A 20,479-nucleotide genomic window follows, 5' to 3' on the forward strand; every position below is an offset into this window, starting at 1 on the left:
ATATTATTATACGAATATATGTATTTTTATTTCAGTACGTTATTTATTATTTAACATTTTATTTGATTGTATAAATTTCATGTTATCCAAAGTTAAACAATAGCATGGAGTTTTGCTAAAGTGGCTTCCTAAATGTTATACTGAATACCTCTTTTTCGACGTTATTAAAATATTATTCATAAATTAATTGTAGCTCTATTGTTTGTCTATAGTTTGTTATATGTACTACAGATTTTTAACAACTTAGCAACCTCTGTGCAGAAAAAGTTATATATACGTATTTATATTTAAACTCCTTCTGCAACAGTTTTTTTTGTTAACTTTGTAACCAAATAGTTTTTTTTTATTAGTAAAAATCAATTTTTTAATCTATTTTTATGAAATTACAATATTATGCAGTATCGCTATTTGTTTAGAAACAGTTTTTAAAGGAATAAATATTTAATAAATAATTTTTAATAAATAAATAATTTTATTGAACAATACTTTAACCGTTAAATTTTACAAATGTATGTAATCGTTAAATTTTAAATTTAAATATTGATTATTAATCAAACTATTTTATAAAGTGTAAGTGGGATGCCATAATACCACTTTGTTCTCTACTTTATTATGCATTTTAGTCGAAGAGAGTGAGATAAAAATTACAGTTTTGATAGAAAACTTTTTCTGCATGTAAAAATATTTATTCAAAAGTTTTAGACATCAAAAATAGAATTCATCTTACTGACATCACTAATGCGCTGGTAACAATACGAAAATCATGTATATTAGTATCATGAACGTTTTGATTGTACTATTGCATCAAATGTATAATTAAATGTAGACCAGTGATGAATTCTTTAACCTACTTTAGAGCATAATATAGGTGAAATTAGATATAGTTTTATATAGTGCTATAGAGAGCATTATTTCTATTGGTAGATTTTTATATGTACATATGTCTTAAATAAGTACAGCATATACATGTTATACTTAAAAGAGTAAACATAACTTTATCAGGGTTAATCTCGAAATAAATAATACTTTGAATTCCATGAAGTTTTCTCATCTTCTGTATCAATTTGCAAATAATAACAAATATTATTAATTTTCATATCAATAAAATATTATACTATAACATATTATATTTTTTATGTTCGAGTTAACCAACTGTTGCTCGATCGTAGCAAAATAAAAATATGTTGCAATTTAATATTTTACAACGTATCGAAACAAAGAAGACCATCTACTGGAAGTTTGCGGAAAACCACTAAATGCACCGTAAACTCGTCAGGTTTCTTCTGGATATATCTACAATGCATTATGTTGCAGTTTCGAGGAAGGAAAATCGGACAAGGAGATTCTGGACAACCTGTTACAATCGACTCGTTACGACAAGCGGCTTCTGCCGCCGGTCCAAGGTACAAAGAGGCTCCCATTCCACTGCCAAAGTCAAGGCAACTAAACTTTCACCTTTATATCCAAATGACCCTCGATCATCCAGAGCACCTCAAACCGGCATACCAAGAGCACCGCTACCACTACACAGCACCATACAACCACAGCTCACTGCTCACTCCTTGTCGTAAGAGTACTTCTTGTAATAGATGTATTCTAAAAAATATGATGTGAGGAAAGTGTGCAAAACAAATAGAAAAAGAAAGATAGGATGCGTGACAAATAGTAAGAAAAGGCAAGGCACAACGAACAATATAATATCTTCCTTCTCCTATTCAAATTGTGGTTAAATTCTTCCATGTTTGCGAAGAAAAATTTTTATTTAGATGTAATGATGTTAAAACGTTTTTTTATCAATTTTAAATAGATCCAAAAATTTAAAGACAATTAAGCTCAAAATGCATTTTAATACCTATATACTATATTAATGCAATTTATAAGATTGAAATATAATCAAATTAGATTATAAATACATTAAATGATATTTATAATGTTTTATAAAGTCATTTTATAAAATATTATTAACAACTTCACAATGTTGAATATATCATAGACATAACAAATTGTAACAACATTTGTTTTGTACATATATGTATATACATATATGTGATTCGTACATTATACAGAGTGTATCTAATCACTTGCAATGGGACACACTACTAACTACCAGATTAAACGTTTTGTCCCGATTCTATCAATCCTACTTGGGACAAAATCCATGCCTGATTAATGATTGTACATAATTATACATACTCATACAAAATCATGCATTAAATAATATGTGATTTTAAATGCTAATTTGTGTGATCGCATATAATCATTAGGGCCTGTTCGGACTCGATGTTGGATTGCACACAGAGAACGGCTGCGTGAGTGATTCGACTGCTTGCTAGTGAAATAGCGACATTTCTCAGGAAGACCCAACGCTCATTGATTAACTCCGATCTGTCCGAATATGATATATTATCAGAGTATCCACAAAGTTACGGAACGGCTAAATAATTTCTTAAGAAAACATTAAATACAAAAATGTTAAGGTTGAAAACAAAGAATTTGATAGTGATCTTGACCCAAAGGTCAAATTTAGAAGTTATTTCAAGGTCAACTTGAAGATTATAAATGGAAATCCCCATTTGTTTATCTTGGAAAAAACGGGGAATTTTACGTCCGGATATGTATTTAGTCATTGGATTAAAGTGATCCCTGAGGGTTATTTGAAGGTAACTTGAATTCATCGATTTTCGAAATAAGCGTTAATGAAAACGTTCAATCCATAAAGTAAATTCATACACGACGATTATGACATTAATGTGAATGCAATGTCTGGTCACAATTGAGTCAAGCTCATTTCTATTATAAATCATTCAGGAACTGAATAAATTTTCCCATGTAAAATCATGTCAAAAGATCAATTAGAAAAATAAGATTACTTTCAAATATTTTTCATTATGCATCAAATTTTTCATCACGACTGTTTTTCATAGTACATACTGTGTGAAGAATTACTGTTCTCTGAACCAGGAAATTTCCGGTTGGTATTGTTTTCTTACGAAGATTTCTTATCGATTATATCCGTTTGTTGAATAAGAATTGTTAATGAGATTTTTCATTTAATAATGGATTAGCTGTTTTCTTTTCAACTATCCATTGGTTTTGTTATTTTAAGATCCAAAAAGAAATAAGTTGAGTTGTTGATCAGAAATCATTAAAAAAGTTGAACAAATACATATCCAAAAATTTCCATCTGTATTATTTTACTGTCCGCAAAAATGTAATGTCTTATTGAACAAGAAAGAATATCTCTCAAAATGATGTAGTGCCTCAAAATACTCCTAGTACTCAGTAGTACTTTTCTACAAGGGTACAGTTCAGTGGAATTTGCGTTTCAAGACTGGAAAATTATTTTATCGCGCAGTTTAAAAGATTATATACGTAATATATAAATTTACACAGAATCACAAGCATTTAAGATCCAGCTAGATCTAAAGGCATTTATTTTCTGTAGGTTTATATTGTTTGATAATAGTATATAATATAGATTCGTCGTTAACTTGGTTTGTTGATTTGGAGATGTCAAGTTGCTGGGCGAACTCCTTGTACGTTCATTCTTGGGGTCCATTTCACGCTGCAAATCTTTGAAACATTCTTTGATTGGTTAATTCGTAAAATACTTTCTTCTGATTGGTCAATGAAGCATTTGCAGCGTTAAATAGATCACACCCCTTGTCTGTAGTCCTTTACGATGATTTTCTGTTGTCATCCTTATTTCAAGCATCACAGGTGTTTGCCATAAACATTAAATCTAGTAAAACATTAAATCTAAAATTAAGTCATGATGGTAAAAACCATGGCTGCAACATGAAAAGCAAAGAAAGTAGAAAAATGCGAGAGAGATTTTGGAAAAATTAATAAAATTTTTAAAAATTATAGTATATATATTGTTAAAGCTCAATATATTTTATGTACAAAATGCACTTGTCACCTGGTGTGTACAAATTTGAGCGTATTTGATTCGAACTCTAACGAAAATTGTACTAAAAAAATCGAAAAATAATATAATTTTGGCTGATATACTAGTATATCAAAAGCTGTATGCGCCCTTTCAGGGTCTTACTAAATCTTCATGTTTCTTTGTGTTTGTTATCAAAGATTTCAGAATGAAACAGTTCGTTTTATTCTAGCCTTTAACTCAGGTCTGTTTTCTATTCATGCACTAAACTGCATTAGAACTCCTTCTCGTTTTTGCCGAATATCAAATATAATATATGTACCTGCAGAGAAAAACCTGAGAGAGAATATGAGAGTTTTTTCCTTGTAACCATAAAATGCTGCTGCGCATTACTGCCGTCTGAAAAAGTGGATGTAAACTACACAACAATATCCACTCTTTTATGGTATTTCTGATGGAAATACATCGCTGAAATAACTAAAATTTATCAAATTAATAAAAATTTTAACGATTTCAGCGATTTATTTCCATCACGAGCGCCGTAAAAAGATGGATATTGTTGTGTTGTTGATATCCACTTCTTCAAAAGGCGGTAGTGCGCAAAGCATTTTGCGGTTACAGGTAAAAGACTTTCATATTCTCTCTCAAGTTTCTCTTTAGTATCTATCTCATTTTAAGTTCCAAAACTGTATACTTTTGGACTAAAAAGTTATAACATTTTTTAAAAATAATATAAAAAAGCCACTTTTTTTAAAATAGGTTTCGAAATACAGCTTACTCACCAAACGATTAGTTCTTGTGGATCCGTAGGTAAGAAGCAGTCGTTCGATGAATAGGCTGCATTCCAAAACTCATTGAAAAGAAAACTGTTACAACTTTTTATGATTATCGCAGGCAGAGTGCGGTAACACTTGCCACGCGGCGTAAGTTAGTGGCCAATCATTGTTTCGTTTGGAAAAGCGATAAATTGATTGGCTCTCCCGTCAATTCTCGCCTCGTATAGCAAGTGTTACCGCGTTCTATATGTAGAAGCCATTAATCCATGAATATACAATGTTAAGTTGCGATAAAAAATTGCACTAATGTAATAATATTGTTTAAAATATATTTATTTTAATAAGAGATACATATATATACGTGATATCGTATGATGAGGTTACGCCGATGTATCATTTCGAGGAAATCCATAGTGGAACGGAACACTCGGACCGATCATAATAGTTACGTTCAGCAGAGAAAACTGTGAGTGCTCAATGATTCTTTAATATGATTGGTTCTTGTGTTTTTAGTTCTTCTCTAGATCTAAGTGTAAAAACCCATCATATCAAAGAATCACTAAGGGCTCACTGATCAGTTTTCTCATTCCGCTGCGAATTTTCTCGCAATGGGACACCTTCATACCTGACATTGTCGACTTTACCTTAAGTAGTTTTAAGTTTTATGACATATCATATATGTTTTATGTTTTATATCAAGAATTTACATATCCTAATACACTAATATAAGCCTTATTTGATTTCACGTTTTTAAAAATAAAAACTATTGCATCTTATATTATCACAGTTAACCATATTTACTCGAACTCTAAGTAACTCGAATTTTTCCATATTTTATTTTTCTGACTCTACCCACGGCTGCATGGCAAGAAATCATAGATTCTTAATTACATTTTTGCATTCGTAACAAACGCCAGGAGGAAATTATTCTTTGTAAAATTACTATACCATATATACCTTATGTGATTTGTGTATATCACATCAATTTGCGTTCATATGAATTAATGTTTATGGTTGCTAAAGATAGCTAAGTAATCTAAAACGTCCCATCTAATGTTTATAAAATATTAAAAATTATTGTTAAATATATATTTTAATAGCTCGTTTATAGGCCTATCTTTTGCCCTTTATTGTTTTTAATGCGTACGAGTCAACTATTCTCTTTGTTCTTATTTTCGAACTCAAAATTACTTCATAGGCCAAGTTTCATCGAGAACGAGCAATTTACAAAATAAAAGGGGGTGCCCGTCTACAAATGGCTAAAGCGACATGATTGTGGACTATTCTACTCCATCTTTTATGATATTTGCTGTTGATGGTATAGGTAAGAAGCTTTTATGTTTTAAATATTTTTGTAATGATCATCATTCGAATATATGTGCAGTTTATAACAAACGTACAGAAAAAAATTAATTTTTTATTTATTATTAATTACGAATAATTATTTAAAAAATTAACTTCTATTTATTGTTAATTACGAACAATTAATTTCTATTAATTATAAATTTTGAAAGAATTAATTTATTTAATTTATTAAACAATACTAAAACTAATATATAAATTATTTCTGGAAAAAATTTCTTTAATATCGATTCTTTATCTGATTAAAAATGACGCAAAGGACATTTTTATATAAGCAAAATAAAAATAAAATCGAAAAAAAGTTTGTCACTATCGGAATTGCTTAATGAGAAATGACAATGGAATCGACGTCGAATTGGTGATTTCGACATCAATTCGATATCGATTTCATTATCATTTCTCACTGGGTGGAGCTTTCAATCTAGGATTTTAATTGTTTGTTTTAAATAATTTTATCATTTTAAGGTCTTAAATTATTAAATATTTGAGCAAACAGCAAAATGTGTACCACTAAACCTATTTCCAAAAATTTAATGTAGTCAAAGGACATTGTCTCCTTTATTTTAGATTAGAATATTTGTAATACAGATTTAGATCGTCCACTATACATATATTATTTAATACTGTTATTACAAACATTTTTGTGGACATAGCTATTTTAATACAATTGATTTATATTAAAATAACTTTTACTATGTATATGATAGAGCACAAAGTTGTATAAGAATGTGTGAATGTCGGAATATTAATGTCTAATTCTGCTGAATGCATTAATTGCATCGATACTCAATGCCGTTGATTTAATTAAACTTGTGTCACACACAATCATAACACCTTAATAATTTCATACACGTAAATGTATATATTAGTATGTACAGGATGTATCGTGAGACTTTTCTCACTGCATACAGGAAGATAGATGGGATCAAAAGTTCTATACCGTTTAGCGATATTCGCAATAATAATCAAGATATTAATTTTTGTATTTGTGAAGGGGAAACATCACTGTAAACATCCGAAAATATAGGGTAACTTTAGAAATTCTTTGGAGTTAAATAATAAAGTAAATAGAAATTCATTTAAAAAGTTCTTGATGTACAATATTTAAAGATGTAAGAAAAAATTTTTTAAGATGTCAAGATGGCGTCGCTGAAACTCTGTATGTGAGACTGCTTTTTTTTTTATGAGCCTCCGCGGTTTACAGCAGAAGTGTTGCACGCCTTCACTAGACACAAAAAGTAAAATTATTTTATAATCTACATTAAATTTACTAGAAAAATACATACGTACATGCTATAATCTCTCTCTATTTGAGATCTTTTCGAAGATTAAGTTTTTCCCTAGTACCTTTTTTGTTTTATACGCTATTCTATACTTTATCACTCATGATAATGATAATTAATTCTACAGAAATTTGAAAATTGGAGCACCAACAACAACAGTTATATGAGAGCCTCCTAAATCAAGAGCGTCTCTCTTTAGTATAATCAACAAAAATTATTGTCTTGATTATTTGGCCGATTACATATCATATTTACTTGTCTTGATTATTATTGCGAATATCGTTAAATAGTATAAGACTTTCGTGTTTATTTCGAATCTATCTATCTTTTTGTACACGGTGAGAGAAGTCTTACTATATACCCTGTATACTGTATACATTTATGTATTATACATAGGGTGTCTCGAATTTAACTTAGCAGCATATAAGAAATCGATAAACTAAAAAAAGTCTTTTAAAAATATGCTTGTTTTTACTTTGTTTTGAAGAAAATTACAAAAAAAAACAAAACGTACTTCGTTTCTGTACTTATTATTTATTCATTTATTCACTTATATATTCATGTTTTCTTAATGTAGATATTGTTCAAAATGTTAGTCTTTTGCAGCAATGCAAGCATCTAGTACAGCTTGTATTGCAATCAAGTAACATTGTTCTGATAATTTTTCACATTTTTCATATTTTCATATACAGTATGTGTACTGCAGTCACGATTCAATCTTTCACTTTGTTGAGACTACCAACGAATAAATTTTCTACTTCAGAACCCCCTCTCTTATTGATCGATTACAGTCGAATGCGAGGAGAGTAACTGATTATGATGTGTTTATTTTTTATGATTTAAGGCTCAAAAATCTATTGTAAGTTCGAGCTAATACAGCTATACATGCTCTCTTAACGCTGGTCTCAAGATTGTTACAAAAGTGGCGCAGGATACGATTTTCTACTGATAAATTTCTTTGTAACGAGCGATGAATTAAAAATGAATCGATTTCTCGCAGCCTATTGAAAATCAACATAATAGCTTACCGATTCGACATTCTTCTGTATAGAAATTGGTACGCATACTTTCGCATCGCTTCCGTAACATTATCGACGCAAAAACTATGTAAGAATCATGTCAGCATATTCAATATTAGAATATAGAACATATTGTGACGAAGTAATTCATTTGATAACTTTTGGTGAATAACTGACGAATTTATAAGAGAAAGATAGAAATGTGAACAAACAAAACATTTTCACCAGAAAGCGAAATATTATTATTTTCGTTTACAACATCAGTAATAATGCTTTAGAGACAGTGCGAGGAATATATGCACGCCGATTTTCAGATAGAAGAGTGCCGATCGGCAAGTCGTTACGTTGATTAAATCAATGTGCTGTAACACGAGCTGTTCGTACAAGATGCAATACATGCATTGTTGCAAGAGGCTAATATTTTGAACAATATCTACATTAATTAAGCAACAACGTGAATAAATAAGAGTGAATGAATAAGTAATAAATAAGTACAAAAATAAAAACTACGTTTTTGCAATTTTCTCCAAAGCAAAGCAAAAACGAGCATATCTCTAAAGGACTTTGTTTATTAGTCTATCGACCACCTACACGCTCCCGAAGTTTGGCCATTTAAATTGAGACACTCTGTATATATATATATATATGCACGTACAGGGTGAGAAAGAAACAGCGGGACTCTAAAATATTTAAAAAAATAATGTTGTTTAGAAATTTGTTTCTGATAAAGTTGTAAGATTTAAAAAGATCAATTTATCGGTTTATCAGCTTGATTTCGGGTACTTGATTTCATCGTCAAGGTCCGGTCAAGGCACTGCTTTTTTTAAACGGAAACTTCCTAATTTTTCATTGTATATTTTTATAACTTATCTTGAGATCTCTTCAAAATATTATAACGAAATATTCTTTCATTAAGTAGTGATGAGGCTTGAAATCGACGTTAAATTACTTAATTACTGTATTTACTTAAAAATAAATTTTTAGTGCATAAATAAAAATAAAATAAGAGGGACAACCCCTCTAGTGGCCTTGATTTTAACAAATGTTATTCAAGGCATGACCCTGAACAACACTCAAGGTTTTAGTCGACAGTCGGATACATTGAATAACACACTAATGATGTGTTGTAACTTTCAAGCTTGATAACTCGAAAAGTACTTACTGAAAAAATATTTGTATTTTATGTGTTTTGAAGAACTCTCAAGATAATGCAATTCTACAAGAATATGCAATAAAAATGGGAGTTTTCTTAAATAAAAAAATCAATGTAACGTTGACCTGACCTTGGTGACGCTATTCAAGATCAAATTGATATGATTAATTGGCAGACCTTTTTAAGCCTTACAATGGAAACAGTTTTCTGTGAAACTTATGTTTTTTGAAATATTTCGGGGTCCCTGTATGTTTTCCTTACCCTGTATATATGCATAAAAAGATATGAACAATGAACAAAGCATTGACAGTAGCACTATTGAACAATCAAGGAATGATAATGTGAATGAACAAACTTGATGTTTAATTGTACAACGTTAGACATTAAAACAAAGCGAGTTGCAATCATCGTTGGTACTATGAGCTCGTATTTGTGGGACTGTGACTTGTGATGTGTATGTTTAGTTGTGGCAGCGGACTTTCCCTCACTTGCACAATCATCAAACCGTTTTGCGATCATTAAAACCCAATTTAACTCCAATTTACTGATGTTTGTTAATCACAGTGACCTCAGGAACTTTCACAATTTTATCATACATCGTTTCTTACAAAAAAATCATTAATTTGATATACAAATTATTTTCTCATCGTTTCCATGAAAAAAAAAATGCAAAATAATGGAATTTTCCTAATAATGCCCCAATGAACTTCTCAGATATTCATTTGTTGCATATTTATTAGCATATTGTTGGGTTTCGAATTAATCGTGTATGAAAAATTCTTATAATTTTTATAAATAGATCTGATTCTGTTTCATTAGATGTTAAAACAAACATGTATATTAATGAAAATTTATATGAAGTCAAATCTGATAAATAAACGTTTTTATGATGTATATACATCATCTGTTTTGATCAACCAATCATATATGCTATAAATTCAATTATGTTACTATGCGAAATAAAATAATTTAATTGTTAATCACTAGATTTACATTCCACTTAAAATGATTCGACTTTATGCTCGATATATTTACTTATTAACGTTTACTATACAGAGTGTCCCAAAATTAGCTACTTAAAATGCTATAACAAAATATGATTTTGTCGAAAAGTTAAGTAAAAAGTTATTTGTAATTTTTTAATTTAAACAGTAATTTTTGAAATAATAAGAATTAAAATATGATTAATTACAGATTATATTTAGATAATTATGTGTCTATAAGTCGCGCGTGCAATAATATTTTAAGTCCGATCTACATAAGACGCAGAACACGGATCTCAGATCGCAAGACTATAATCTAACGTATTTCAATTATAAAAGGTTGTAGGACGCAGGACCGAAAAGTATAAGTTCACTCAACTTTCTTTGTTCTACGTCCTGCAACTTTTTATAATTAAAACACGTTAGGTTAGTTTCCAGTCTTGTAATCTGCGACGTGCGTTATGCATCTTATGTAGATTAGGCTTTAATGAGCTTTGATGGTAGCGCACTTCAGTGCTTTTATTAATATTTAGAGTATCTACCTAAATGTAGTTGATTATACTTATATTATATATTTTAGAAGCCAATGTTTAAAATAAAAATTAACAAATAATGTTTTTTATTCAACATCTCGAAACTTTCTTGCTACAGTCGCAAATTTTGGGATATCCTGTATCTCTTTAGTAGGATATACAGGGTGAGGCATCTAAAACACCTAAATAACTCGCTTGTGTTTGATGATACGAAAAAATGTTTCAGATGAAAGTGGTACGGTTTCGAGGGAGACGTGTTTTGATCACGTTTTTTTTTTTCCTAGGTGGAGGCACCAAAAAGATACGAAGGTCACCTCCACTTTTTTAAATGGAATTTTTATACATAATTATTAATACGTAGTATAAATCCTGTAACAAGTCTGTATATAGACTTTTATTTTAATTTAATTTAATTTTTTTATTTTATTAATTTAATTAATTAATTTATTTATATGAGAAGTTAAAATAAAAGTTGTATGGCGCGGGATGATGCATAGCAAGCTCGAGTGGTCCTATAGCATGTTACGCTCTTGCATACTCTGGCCGCGCGCAATTTAATTGATCAATTTTAATCGTTGATAACTTGGTAAATAATAATCTAAGTCAAAAATGACAAAGAAACTTTTAATTCATAATTTCATCCTTTTTCGCTCCCTGAAATATTAATTAATAGTTCTGGAACACCTTGTATATACAGGGTGTCATTTTAGTCGAACTAGGCAAATATCTCAACAAATGTGGAAAATACGGAAAAATGTTTCAGACAAAATATGTCTGACAAAAATGTCTACTTCCATTTAAGAAATTGATGGTGAATTTCACACGACTATCCAAGGTTAAATCAATGGTAACATTTGTCAATATAAATTTTAGTGAGAGACTACATTTTTCGGTGCAACTTTACTCTCTTTACTTTTGTAGCAATAAATGTATATGTCTTAATTGTTTACACGTGATAACAATCAGATAGCTGGTTGAGACTCGAGACCTTCATAGATTGAAATGATTTATGTAGATAGCGTATTTAGGGACACAGATGTATCCGATGGCAAATCTGTAGTAAATAATATCTATAATAGTAGTAAGTAGAATACGCTGTTCTATAGTAGAGACTAGACCCCCGTCCCTTATCTAAAATATATTATCTAATTTTCTATCTTCAAGAAATATGAAGTATATTTACTTAGTATTATATTATTTGTCATCTAACGTATAAAAGTAAATATTATAAGTTTTAAGAAATTTTTGGTAGTGATTGATTTATGTATTATACATATTTTCAAGCAAGGTACAATATAATTTTTGCAATATATTTTTATTTGTTCTTTTTCGCAATCTATTTTTATGACTAATAATTAGATGGTATTGTTTATTTTCTTAAATACATATTGTGCAATTTAGCGCCTTTGTTCTAAATAAAAATGTGTTTCAAATCCAGAAAAAGACTTAAAATATATTCCGAAAAAAATTAAGATAGAAAGAGGAGGAAAGAAAGAGGGAAGATGGGAGAGAGAAAGAGAGAGGGGGATGGGAGGGAGAGAGGGAAAAAAACAGAGAGGAGAGAGAGAAAGAGAGAGAGGGGAGAGGGAGAAATACGTATCAACAATATTTTAGGATAAAGTTCGTAAACCAATCCGAGTACGTCCTAATCACGACCTCCAACTTTTTTCCAAATAAGTAGCAGCATGAGCACAGCATGATTCAACAAAGCTTTTAGCGTATTCCTTAATAGCATCAGCTATGTTGCTCTATATACCTATACACACACAAACACTTACGCACGCACACGCACGCGCACACATACACACACGCACGCACGCACGCGCACGCACACACACCAAAAACAGCATACAGGCACTTAGAGATACTAATATATTATAATTTTGTAGAAGACTGCATTTTCTACATACTTATAATTAAATTGAATTGAACGATTTCCATACAATGCAAATATTTTACACCGATCGATCTGTAACTTGCAACGCTAATATTATTTTCAAAATTTAATTCACGCCGGGAAGTACAAATTACTTTAAATGAATTTTTTTTATACAGACTGCGACATTTAAAGCTGTTATCCCTGAAAGTATATATTGGATAAAAATATGATCAGACAAAAGTTTTGTGACTTCCAAGAGGACATAAGATGATATTATATTAGTTTGATCGTAGGTGGCATTGTCAATGCAAAATTACTTTGAATTTTTTAATTTCATCATTTTTTATTGCATGTTTTCATAGTACATCTCAAACGAGCTACTCAAAACGCTATAACAAAATATTTTTATTAAATACTTTTTGAGTTAGAATGCTTGAAAATTATTAGCATTATTTAGAAATGATCGTTAATTCGATATTGAATCGATATCAAATCGACGTCGAATCATGATCATTTTTATGTAATAATCAAAAAAAAGGAATAATTTCCAATGATCTTGACCTTTTATGACGGTCAATCGGCTACTTTGGATGATGCTAATGGTAGTATTGAACTAGTAGTATTTGAACTACAAAAAGTGTTTCATTGTAGTATTTTAAAAAATTGAGATAAGCTTCAAGGATGTGAAAAACGGAGGATTAAAAAAATTTTTTTAATTTAAACCTTGTCCTGATTTTACTAGCACCACTCAAGGTCAAATCAATCGACGTTAAAAGTTTTGTTTGAATATATTTTTCATTCGACGCATATTTTCAGGATTATAGCTTGTAACATTTTAAATGTCCCGTCCTATATATAAAAAGACGAAGTCTATAAAATATATGCAGCAACATTTATATAACTGATAGAATAGTTTACTGAACAAAATTTTTATCGTTATAGCATGAGTCGATTGTAAAGTATTGCTGAATGTTTAGCTTAATGTCATGTTTTTTTTATTTATGAGAGGCGTTTAAAAGATCTTTTATTATTGCAGCCTTATAAAAACATTTTCTCCTTGTATTAAATTGAAAAATGGATGTTAATAGCTTTGCAATGTGATCGATCGGACGATTTAGAATGTAGCAAATAAAATTATACTTATTTATTGTTTCAGGAACGTTGACTGTAAACGTGAGCGTATTGCTGTTAAGCTTAGCTTCTCCTGACGAGTCCAGTCTGGTAATATAAATATACTTTTATCAATTTAGTAAAAAATAAAATAATTATGATATTAAAATATATTAATTCTTAAATAACAAACTCCTGTATAATTTATAAATAAAAAATTAACTTGGAAAGAAAAGGGCACTAAGAGTTAAGCGTAAATAACTTTACGCAACGCCGATATATATCTAGCAAATCTATCTATTATAAAAAATTATTAAATAAATAAGCTTATTAGTCTATAGAATATAGATAGTCGACATAATGCAGGCAGAAGTGGCCCTAACATGAAAATTCCGAAATTTATGAAATAAAAAGAACATTTCTTTTAATTGTTAATTCAGGCTTTGCAGTATTATTATTATAGATGACTTTTCTACTTGGTTTAATCCATTTTGCCGCTATACGAAAATTATCAGATATCCTGTATATGTATATTTGGGTAAAATAGGCTAATAGTATTTTTCCAATTAATATTAATCCAAACAATCGTCCTCACAAAGACGGTTATATAAAGGCAAATTAATAAGTATCCGTGTTTGAAGACAGGCGATGTTGCTGATGCAAGTTGTCATTACTTTCGTGTACTACCATCTTTCAAATGACGCCATACAAAATTTCAGAATGATTCAGAGTGAATTGAAGAAAAAGCGGCTCCATTTGGCAAAAAAAAGTGGTTCCACCATGACAATGCACCGACTTACTCCTCTACAGTCACCACAGCCAAATTGGTCGAATTACGCTATGAATTACTGCCGCATCCACCGTATTCTCCGAATTTTCAAGTTTCCAAACTTGAAAAAATACCTCGATGGAAAGAGATTCACATCAAATGAGGGGGTCATTACCGAAGCAGAGGCCTTATTTTGCAGAATTCGACAAATCGTATTTTTTGGAGGGGTGAAAAAAGTGACAGGGGCGTTGAGAAAAGTGTATCCTCCTAAAAAATGATTACATTGAAAAAAAAAAACAAATTTTTTTGTGAAAAAATTGCATCTTCATTACTAACACGGGTACTTATTGATTCGTCCTCGTATGTGGCATATGGCATGCAGAGAGGGACCAAGGTTTGGTTTATTTGAACTGGATCCTGAAAAGAACTCTACGGAAGTGGTTTATCACTGATTTCCTGATGCACGCGCAGTCGTACTTCCTCTTTGTACTATGTAAACATCTATATGACCAAAGTATCTTATGGTTTCAGCGAGATCTAATTTTCTTTTATAATTTTGCTCATTCAATCACATTCTACGCTGCTCTGCGCTCTGTCATATTTTCCTTGTCAAAAAGAAAAAGTTATACAGCATCCATTGCTTTTCCTTTTCTACCTGATCTTCAAGCTCGATCTATTCTTATTATATCTAAGGAAAGCAACAATTATACATTGCTTATTATTTTTATATTATTCCTATCGCTTTTCTTATGGCTGTTGTCTCGTATTGTATTTAGGGTTTAACTAACGATAACTATGTGTAAGAGAGAAACCTGAGAGAGAACATGAGGGCCCTTTTCCTGTAACCACAAATGTCTTGCACACATATGTTCAAAGCTTCACCATTCAAAAACTATTGACACCTCAACATTTTGCTATTAACATTTTCAACTCGGTTTTTTATGAGAAATACGCACATACCGGATCCTCTGATTAGTCTGGATCACTGTATATGTAATCATAGTCACGTTTACATATATTCATATGAATTGTGATCGTCTTTCTGCTTTTATAGAAATACGAGGTGGAATTCTTATTGCAGCAACAGTGGTACGATCCCCGATTGCGTTATAGCAATAGATCCAGATATGAGTTTTTAAATGCAATTCATCATTACGAGAACATCTGGTTGCCGGATACGTATTTCATAATGCATGGCGATTTCAAAGATCCCATCATTCCTGTTCACTTTGCTTTGCGGATATATCGTAACGGCACCGTCAACTATCTTATGCGGTATTTGAAACATCAATATACCTTTCATGCAAACTAAATGTTATGATAATTTCTTTTTCTATAATTGCGAATACTTTAAGGAATATTAAAAAAAAATTTTAAATAACTTGGAATCAATATTGGATAAATTTTTAATTTTTTTATTTATTAGTTAAAAATAGTCTTTATAAATGAATCATTATTCTTTTACAGACGTCATCTTATTCTATCCTGCCAGGGTAGACTTAATATCTTCCCTTTCGATGACCCATTGTGTTCATTCGCAATTGAGAGCAGTAAGTAATTAGAATAGCTGTTAAATATGAATAATATAAAAGGGCAATTATATTGCTTAAATATTCATTTTCGTTAAATTTTCGTTAATTTTTCGTTAATTTAAATTAATAAAGACTTAATTTTATTTTTCAGTATCGTATGAGCAGACAGCGATTACATATGTGTGGAAAAATGATGAGGGTACATTACGAAAAAGCCCAAGCCTAACGTCACTGAATGCGTATCTCATTAAAAATCAGACAATCACATGTCCGATCAAAGTGAGCTGGCGAGGTAAGCAAAACAATCGCTTGTATATATTTTCTAAGTAAGTTTATTTAGGGAAAAAATGAGATGTGCGCATCTAAAACAATATTTTTTGAGAATTATAAAAATAATATTAAATGCACTCTTAATGTTCTTCACGCTTTTATAATTCATTGTAAATTATTAGAATTTTATTTTTTATATATCATTTATTATTTCCTTATTTTGGCAAACAATAATTTTTACGTAAAGATATAATTTTCTTAATATAATCAAAATATATACAATATTTCATATACAGGGTGTCCCATTTTTATCAGTGCACTTGAATTTTTCGGAAAGTATGCATGATATTGAAATTCTATTTTTACGATGTTATATGATATCAAGGAGGACATATTTTGATTAATAAGATAATATGATCTTGGATGGGAGCATTAAGGTGGTTGTATCGTAAAATAACTTTTCTTAAAAGATTTGTTAGAAGCTTTTATTATTTGAAAATAATGATATTTTTTATACATATGCATAATTTATAGGAGGAAAGATAATCATGTTAAAAAAATAATTGCATTTGAAGTTAATGCTTTTAACATACGTTTTCTGTACTAGACAAAAAACGACAGTACATTTTTAATTATAGCGTAAAAGGATTTAGAAATTTGCTCAAAAACTAAAGGACTGTAGATAAATAGAATATTTATGAATCACCTAAACCGAAGAAAATAGGAGTAATTAGGCAAATATTCATTATGAAACTTTAGAAAATTATTTTACTAATATCTGTTTCATTTATTAACTTATTATTTCAAATATCAGCGAGGAAATACACTGGGGAAATAAAAATTACTGTTGAAAAATTGTTGCAGATCGCAATTTTTGAACAGTAATCTTTTTTTCAATTAATTGTAAGTGATGCTTCCATGTTCTGGCGCTTCGGACGATTTTTCGGTTTGCCCATCCCACAGACCGCTCCTGTGTAATATACAACCACCTTAAATAACCTACAAAATAAGTTGTGACTTATGAAGTTTGAGAAGCCATACGTATATAATTATGTAAAAAAGTTACTTGTGCATGCAGTGATCGAATATCCATATACTTGTATCTCCTGTTTGTCAGTGATGGTTTACATAGATCCGATTCACGCTCACAACACTTAAAAATCATTTCATTTTTTGTTGTTTGTCAAACAGTACACAAAGACAAATAATGCTCATGAGCGTTGTGAACACGAATCGGACAGCGGTTATACTATTCATATTTTGACAATGTATACACACGTGTAAGATATTAGATTCCCTAAATTGTCCTAAAAAATGCATATTGGCAACCTTGGATCCTGTCTCGCTTTTTAATTAAAACGCCGTGGTTTGCTTTTGGGGTGAGGCTTTCTTCTAACTCTTCGTCAGGCATCTCCGCTGAAATATAATACTACTGGAACGAGTGCTGGTGCTAGAGTTTCGCGATCCGACGAAGAGCGTTTCAAGTGGTATAAATTATCCTTTTCTAATGTATACTTACAAGGGATACTAGACAACTCAAAAATTCAAAAAATTCTGAAATTCTGTGTGCAAGTAGAATAGTTCACCCGTAATACAAAACTATTTTTTGTTCGTGCGGAATTACAGTTTTAGAGGGTGAAACACTCCTTTGAAGAAAATCGATTTTTTTATTTTGAAGCGAATGTCATCGAAACTATAAGAGATAGCAAGCAATACGTCACCGCATGGCGGCGCGTATGTTTACATAAACAGTGATACCGCCAACAGTAAACATGATACCTTCGTCGCGCTATCTCCTCGCTCCATACCCCCCGCGCCCTGCATCCCCTCAAAGGACCTGGCTTAGAACTTGCCTAGCTATACTATATACTTTTCGTTTAATTTCAAAAAGTTAGTTTTTTAAGTTCACCCTTTTAAGTTCACGCCCGGTTTTGAGTCTTCAATTTGGAGACTGCACTGTGTGTCAAATGATACATTACAATAAGACATTACTCACAGAGAAGTTTCAAATTTAGGTAACAATTGTTATTAGAGTTGCGGGAGGGGGAGGATGGAATCAAAGTTCATTATCAAATTATCATAAATGTACGAGGTCCGATATTTTAAGGTTGATTCAGCTGATGAAAGCAAGATCGCAATTAATCCAGTCGATGAAGGCAAAATCAACTTAATATCATTTATCCTGGAGATTTTTGTAAATCAATTGAACTTCCAATGAAAAAATTTATCATCTTGTCTATCTTGATTTTGTTTTTTAGAAATAGTTGTACACACATCTAATCCAATATATAATGACATGATCCCCCCAGCTATGATAACAATCGTCACCTCAATCTGAAACTTCTTTGTTAATGTTTTATTGTAAGGTATCATTTGTCACACAGTTTAGTCTAAAAATTAAGGGTCCAAAAACTAACAGAAAACTACTTTTTATGAGTTACTCTTTGTTTTACAAAACAAACATATCTCCAAATTTGTATTCGATTGAATAATTCGTTTTCGAGATATACTATTCGCACGATTTTTTAAAACGTATTTTTTACTTATCTGCGCGGCAATCTCATTAAGATCTTGAATTTGTCAATTTTGCAAATATCGTCATATTTGAACTGAGTATTTTTAAAACATAAAACTTAAAAAAAAATACAAAATGACAATTTTTTTTCAATTCAAGCAAAAGCTCCCTTAATATGATTTTAATCAAAATAATATTATACAATTTTAAAAAAATTAAAATTAAATTAAAAGTAGACCGTTTAATATAATTTAATATAATTTTTTACCTATAACCTTATGACATTACATATTATGAATATTAAAAAACATATTTTGTTTAGTATTAAACAGATTATTTTTTAATCCACAAATTTATTGTGAAAATTTAAAACTAATATGATGTTCCTGATACAATATTTATAACTTAAATAGAAAATAAAAATATTAGATCTTTGATTCTTCAAACGATAATTTAATGAAAATTGCGATTAAGAAGGTTTTTGTGATTTTATCATCAGAAGAGGAACAAATTCTCAAGAATTAAAATATGAAAAAGTTGTTAGAATAGATTTATATTCAGTAATCTATATAAAAAATATTTATATTTAATTTATATAAAATCTATAAAATATTACTTATTATTAAAATATTATTTAATTTTATTGATTTTTCCATTTTTAATTCTAGTTTTAATACTAGATTCGTACTCAAAACTAAACTAAAAACTAATATTTAATCATAACTTTCACTTAAAAAAATAAAATTCATAAAATCAATGATCTAATAATATAGTAGACATATTATATTATAGTTTTAAAATAAAATAATAGCGCATTTTGTTAATCGATAAACGAAAGAATTTTTTCTACTGCATTAGATGTACTACCGCCACGGTACAATATAAATAGCTTTTTACAATTTAATCTTAATCTTAATCTTAAAAAATTATTTAATTGTAATGTAAGAGAATATTTTGGAGGCCACATACATATAAAAAATTATAGGAAATGAATATTTTCTTCTTTGAGGCAAAGAATAAGGAAAAGAAATAATAGAAAGTATTATCTAATTTTTTATATCAAAATACAGTTTGTAAACTTAATGACTCATATTTATGTATAAACACCAATAGAAAGAAAATAAAAAATAAATTATTAATAAACAATTAAATATTAATCTACTAACTCACACATAATTTCATTTTTTAATATATGTATAATAATTCGCCCTAAAGGAGTTAACCATGGCGGAAAGTAAGTTATATTTGATTTAGTTAGAATAATATTAAATTATTGATTACGATTATTAATGAGTAACGTTGAATATACAAATGCAACTTAAATTATGTAATGAAAATATTCTAATTATTAATAGAACATATATGTAATCAAGTGAGCAAATAATCTAATTAAATATGGATAAATT

At 29.8% G+C, this 20,479-nt stretch overlaps 1 protein-coding gene across 1 annotated transcript in view; it reads left to right on the top strand.

Moving 5' to 3' along the window:
* Positions 1 to 20,479, top strand: part of pHCl-1 (pH-sensitive chloride channel 1) — a 69,175-nt gene that overhangs the window by 26,619 nt on the left and 22,077 nt on the right. Inside the window, 6 exon segments of the mRNA XM_018548940.1 lie at positions 1,315 to 1,414; positions 1,417 to 1,573; positions 14,034 to 14,098; positions 15,811 to 16,031; positions 16,224 to 16,306; positions 16,440 to 16,580. Coding sequence (XP_018404442.1) covers positions 1,315 to 1,414; positions 1,417 to 1,573; positions 14,034 to 14,098; positions 15,811 to 16,031; positions 16,224 to 16,306; positions 16,440 to 16,580 — 767 coding nt within the window.

This window comes from Cyphomyrmex costatus, unplaced genomic scaffold (genome assembly GCF_001594065.2).
Source record: "Cyphomyrmex costatus isolate MS0001 unplaced genomic scaffold, Ccosl1.0 scaffold76, whole genome shotgun sequence".
In the NCBI taxonomy this organism is placed as follows: Eukaryota; Metazoa; Arthropoda; class Insecta; order Hymenoptera; family Formicidae; genus Cyphomyrmex; species Cyphomyrmex costatus.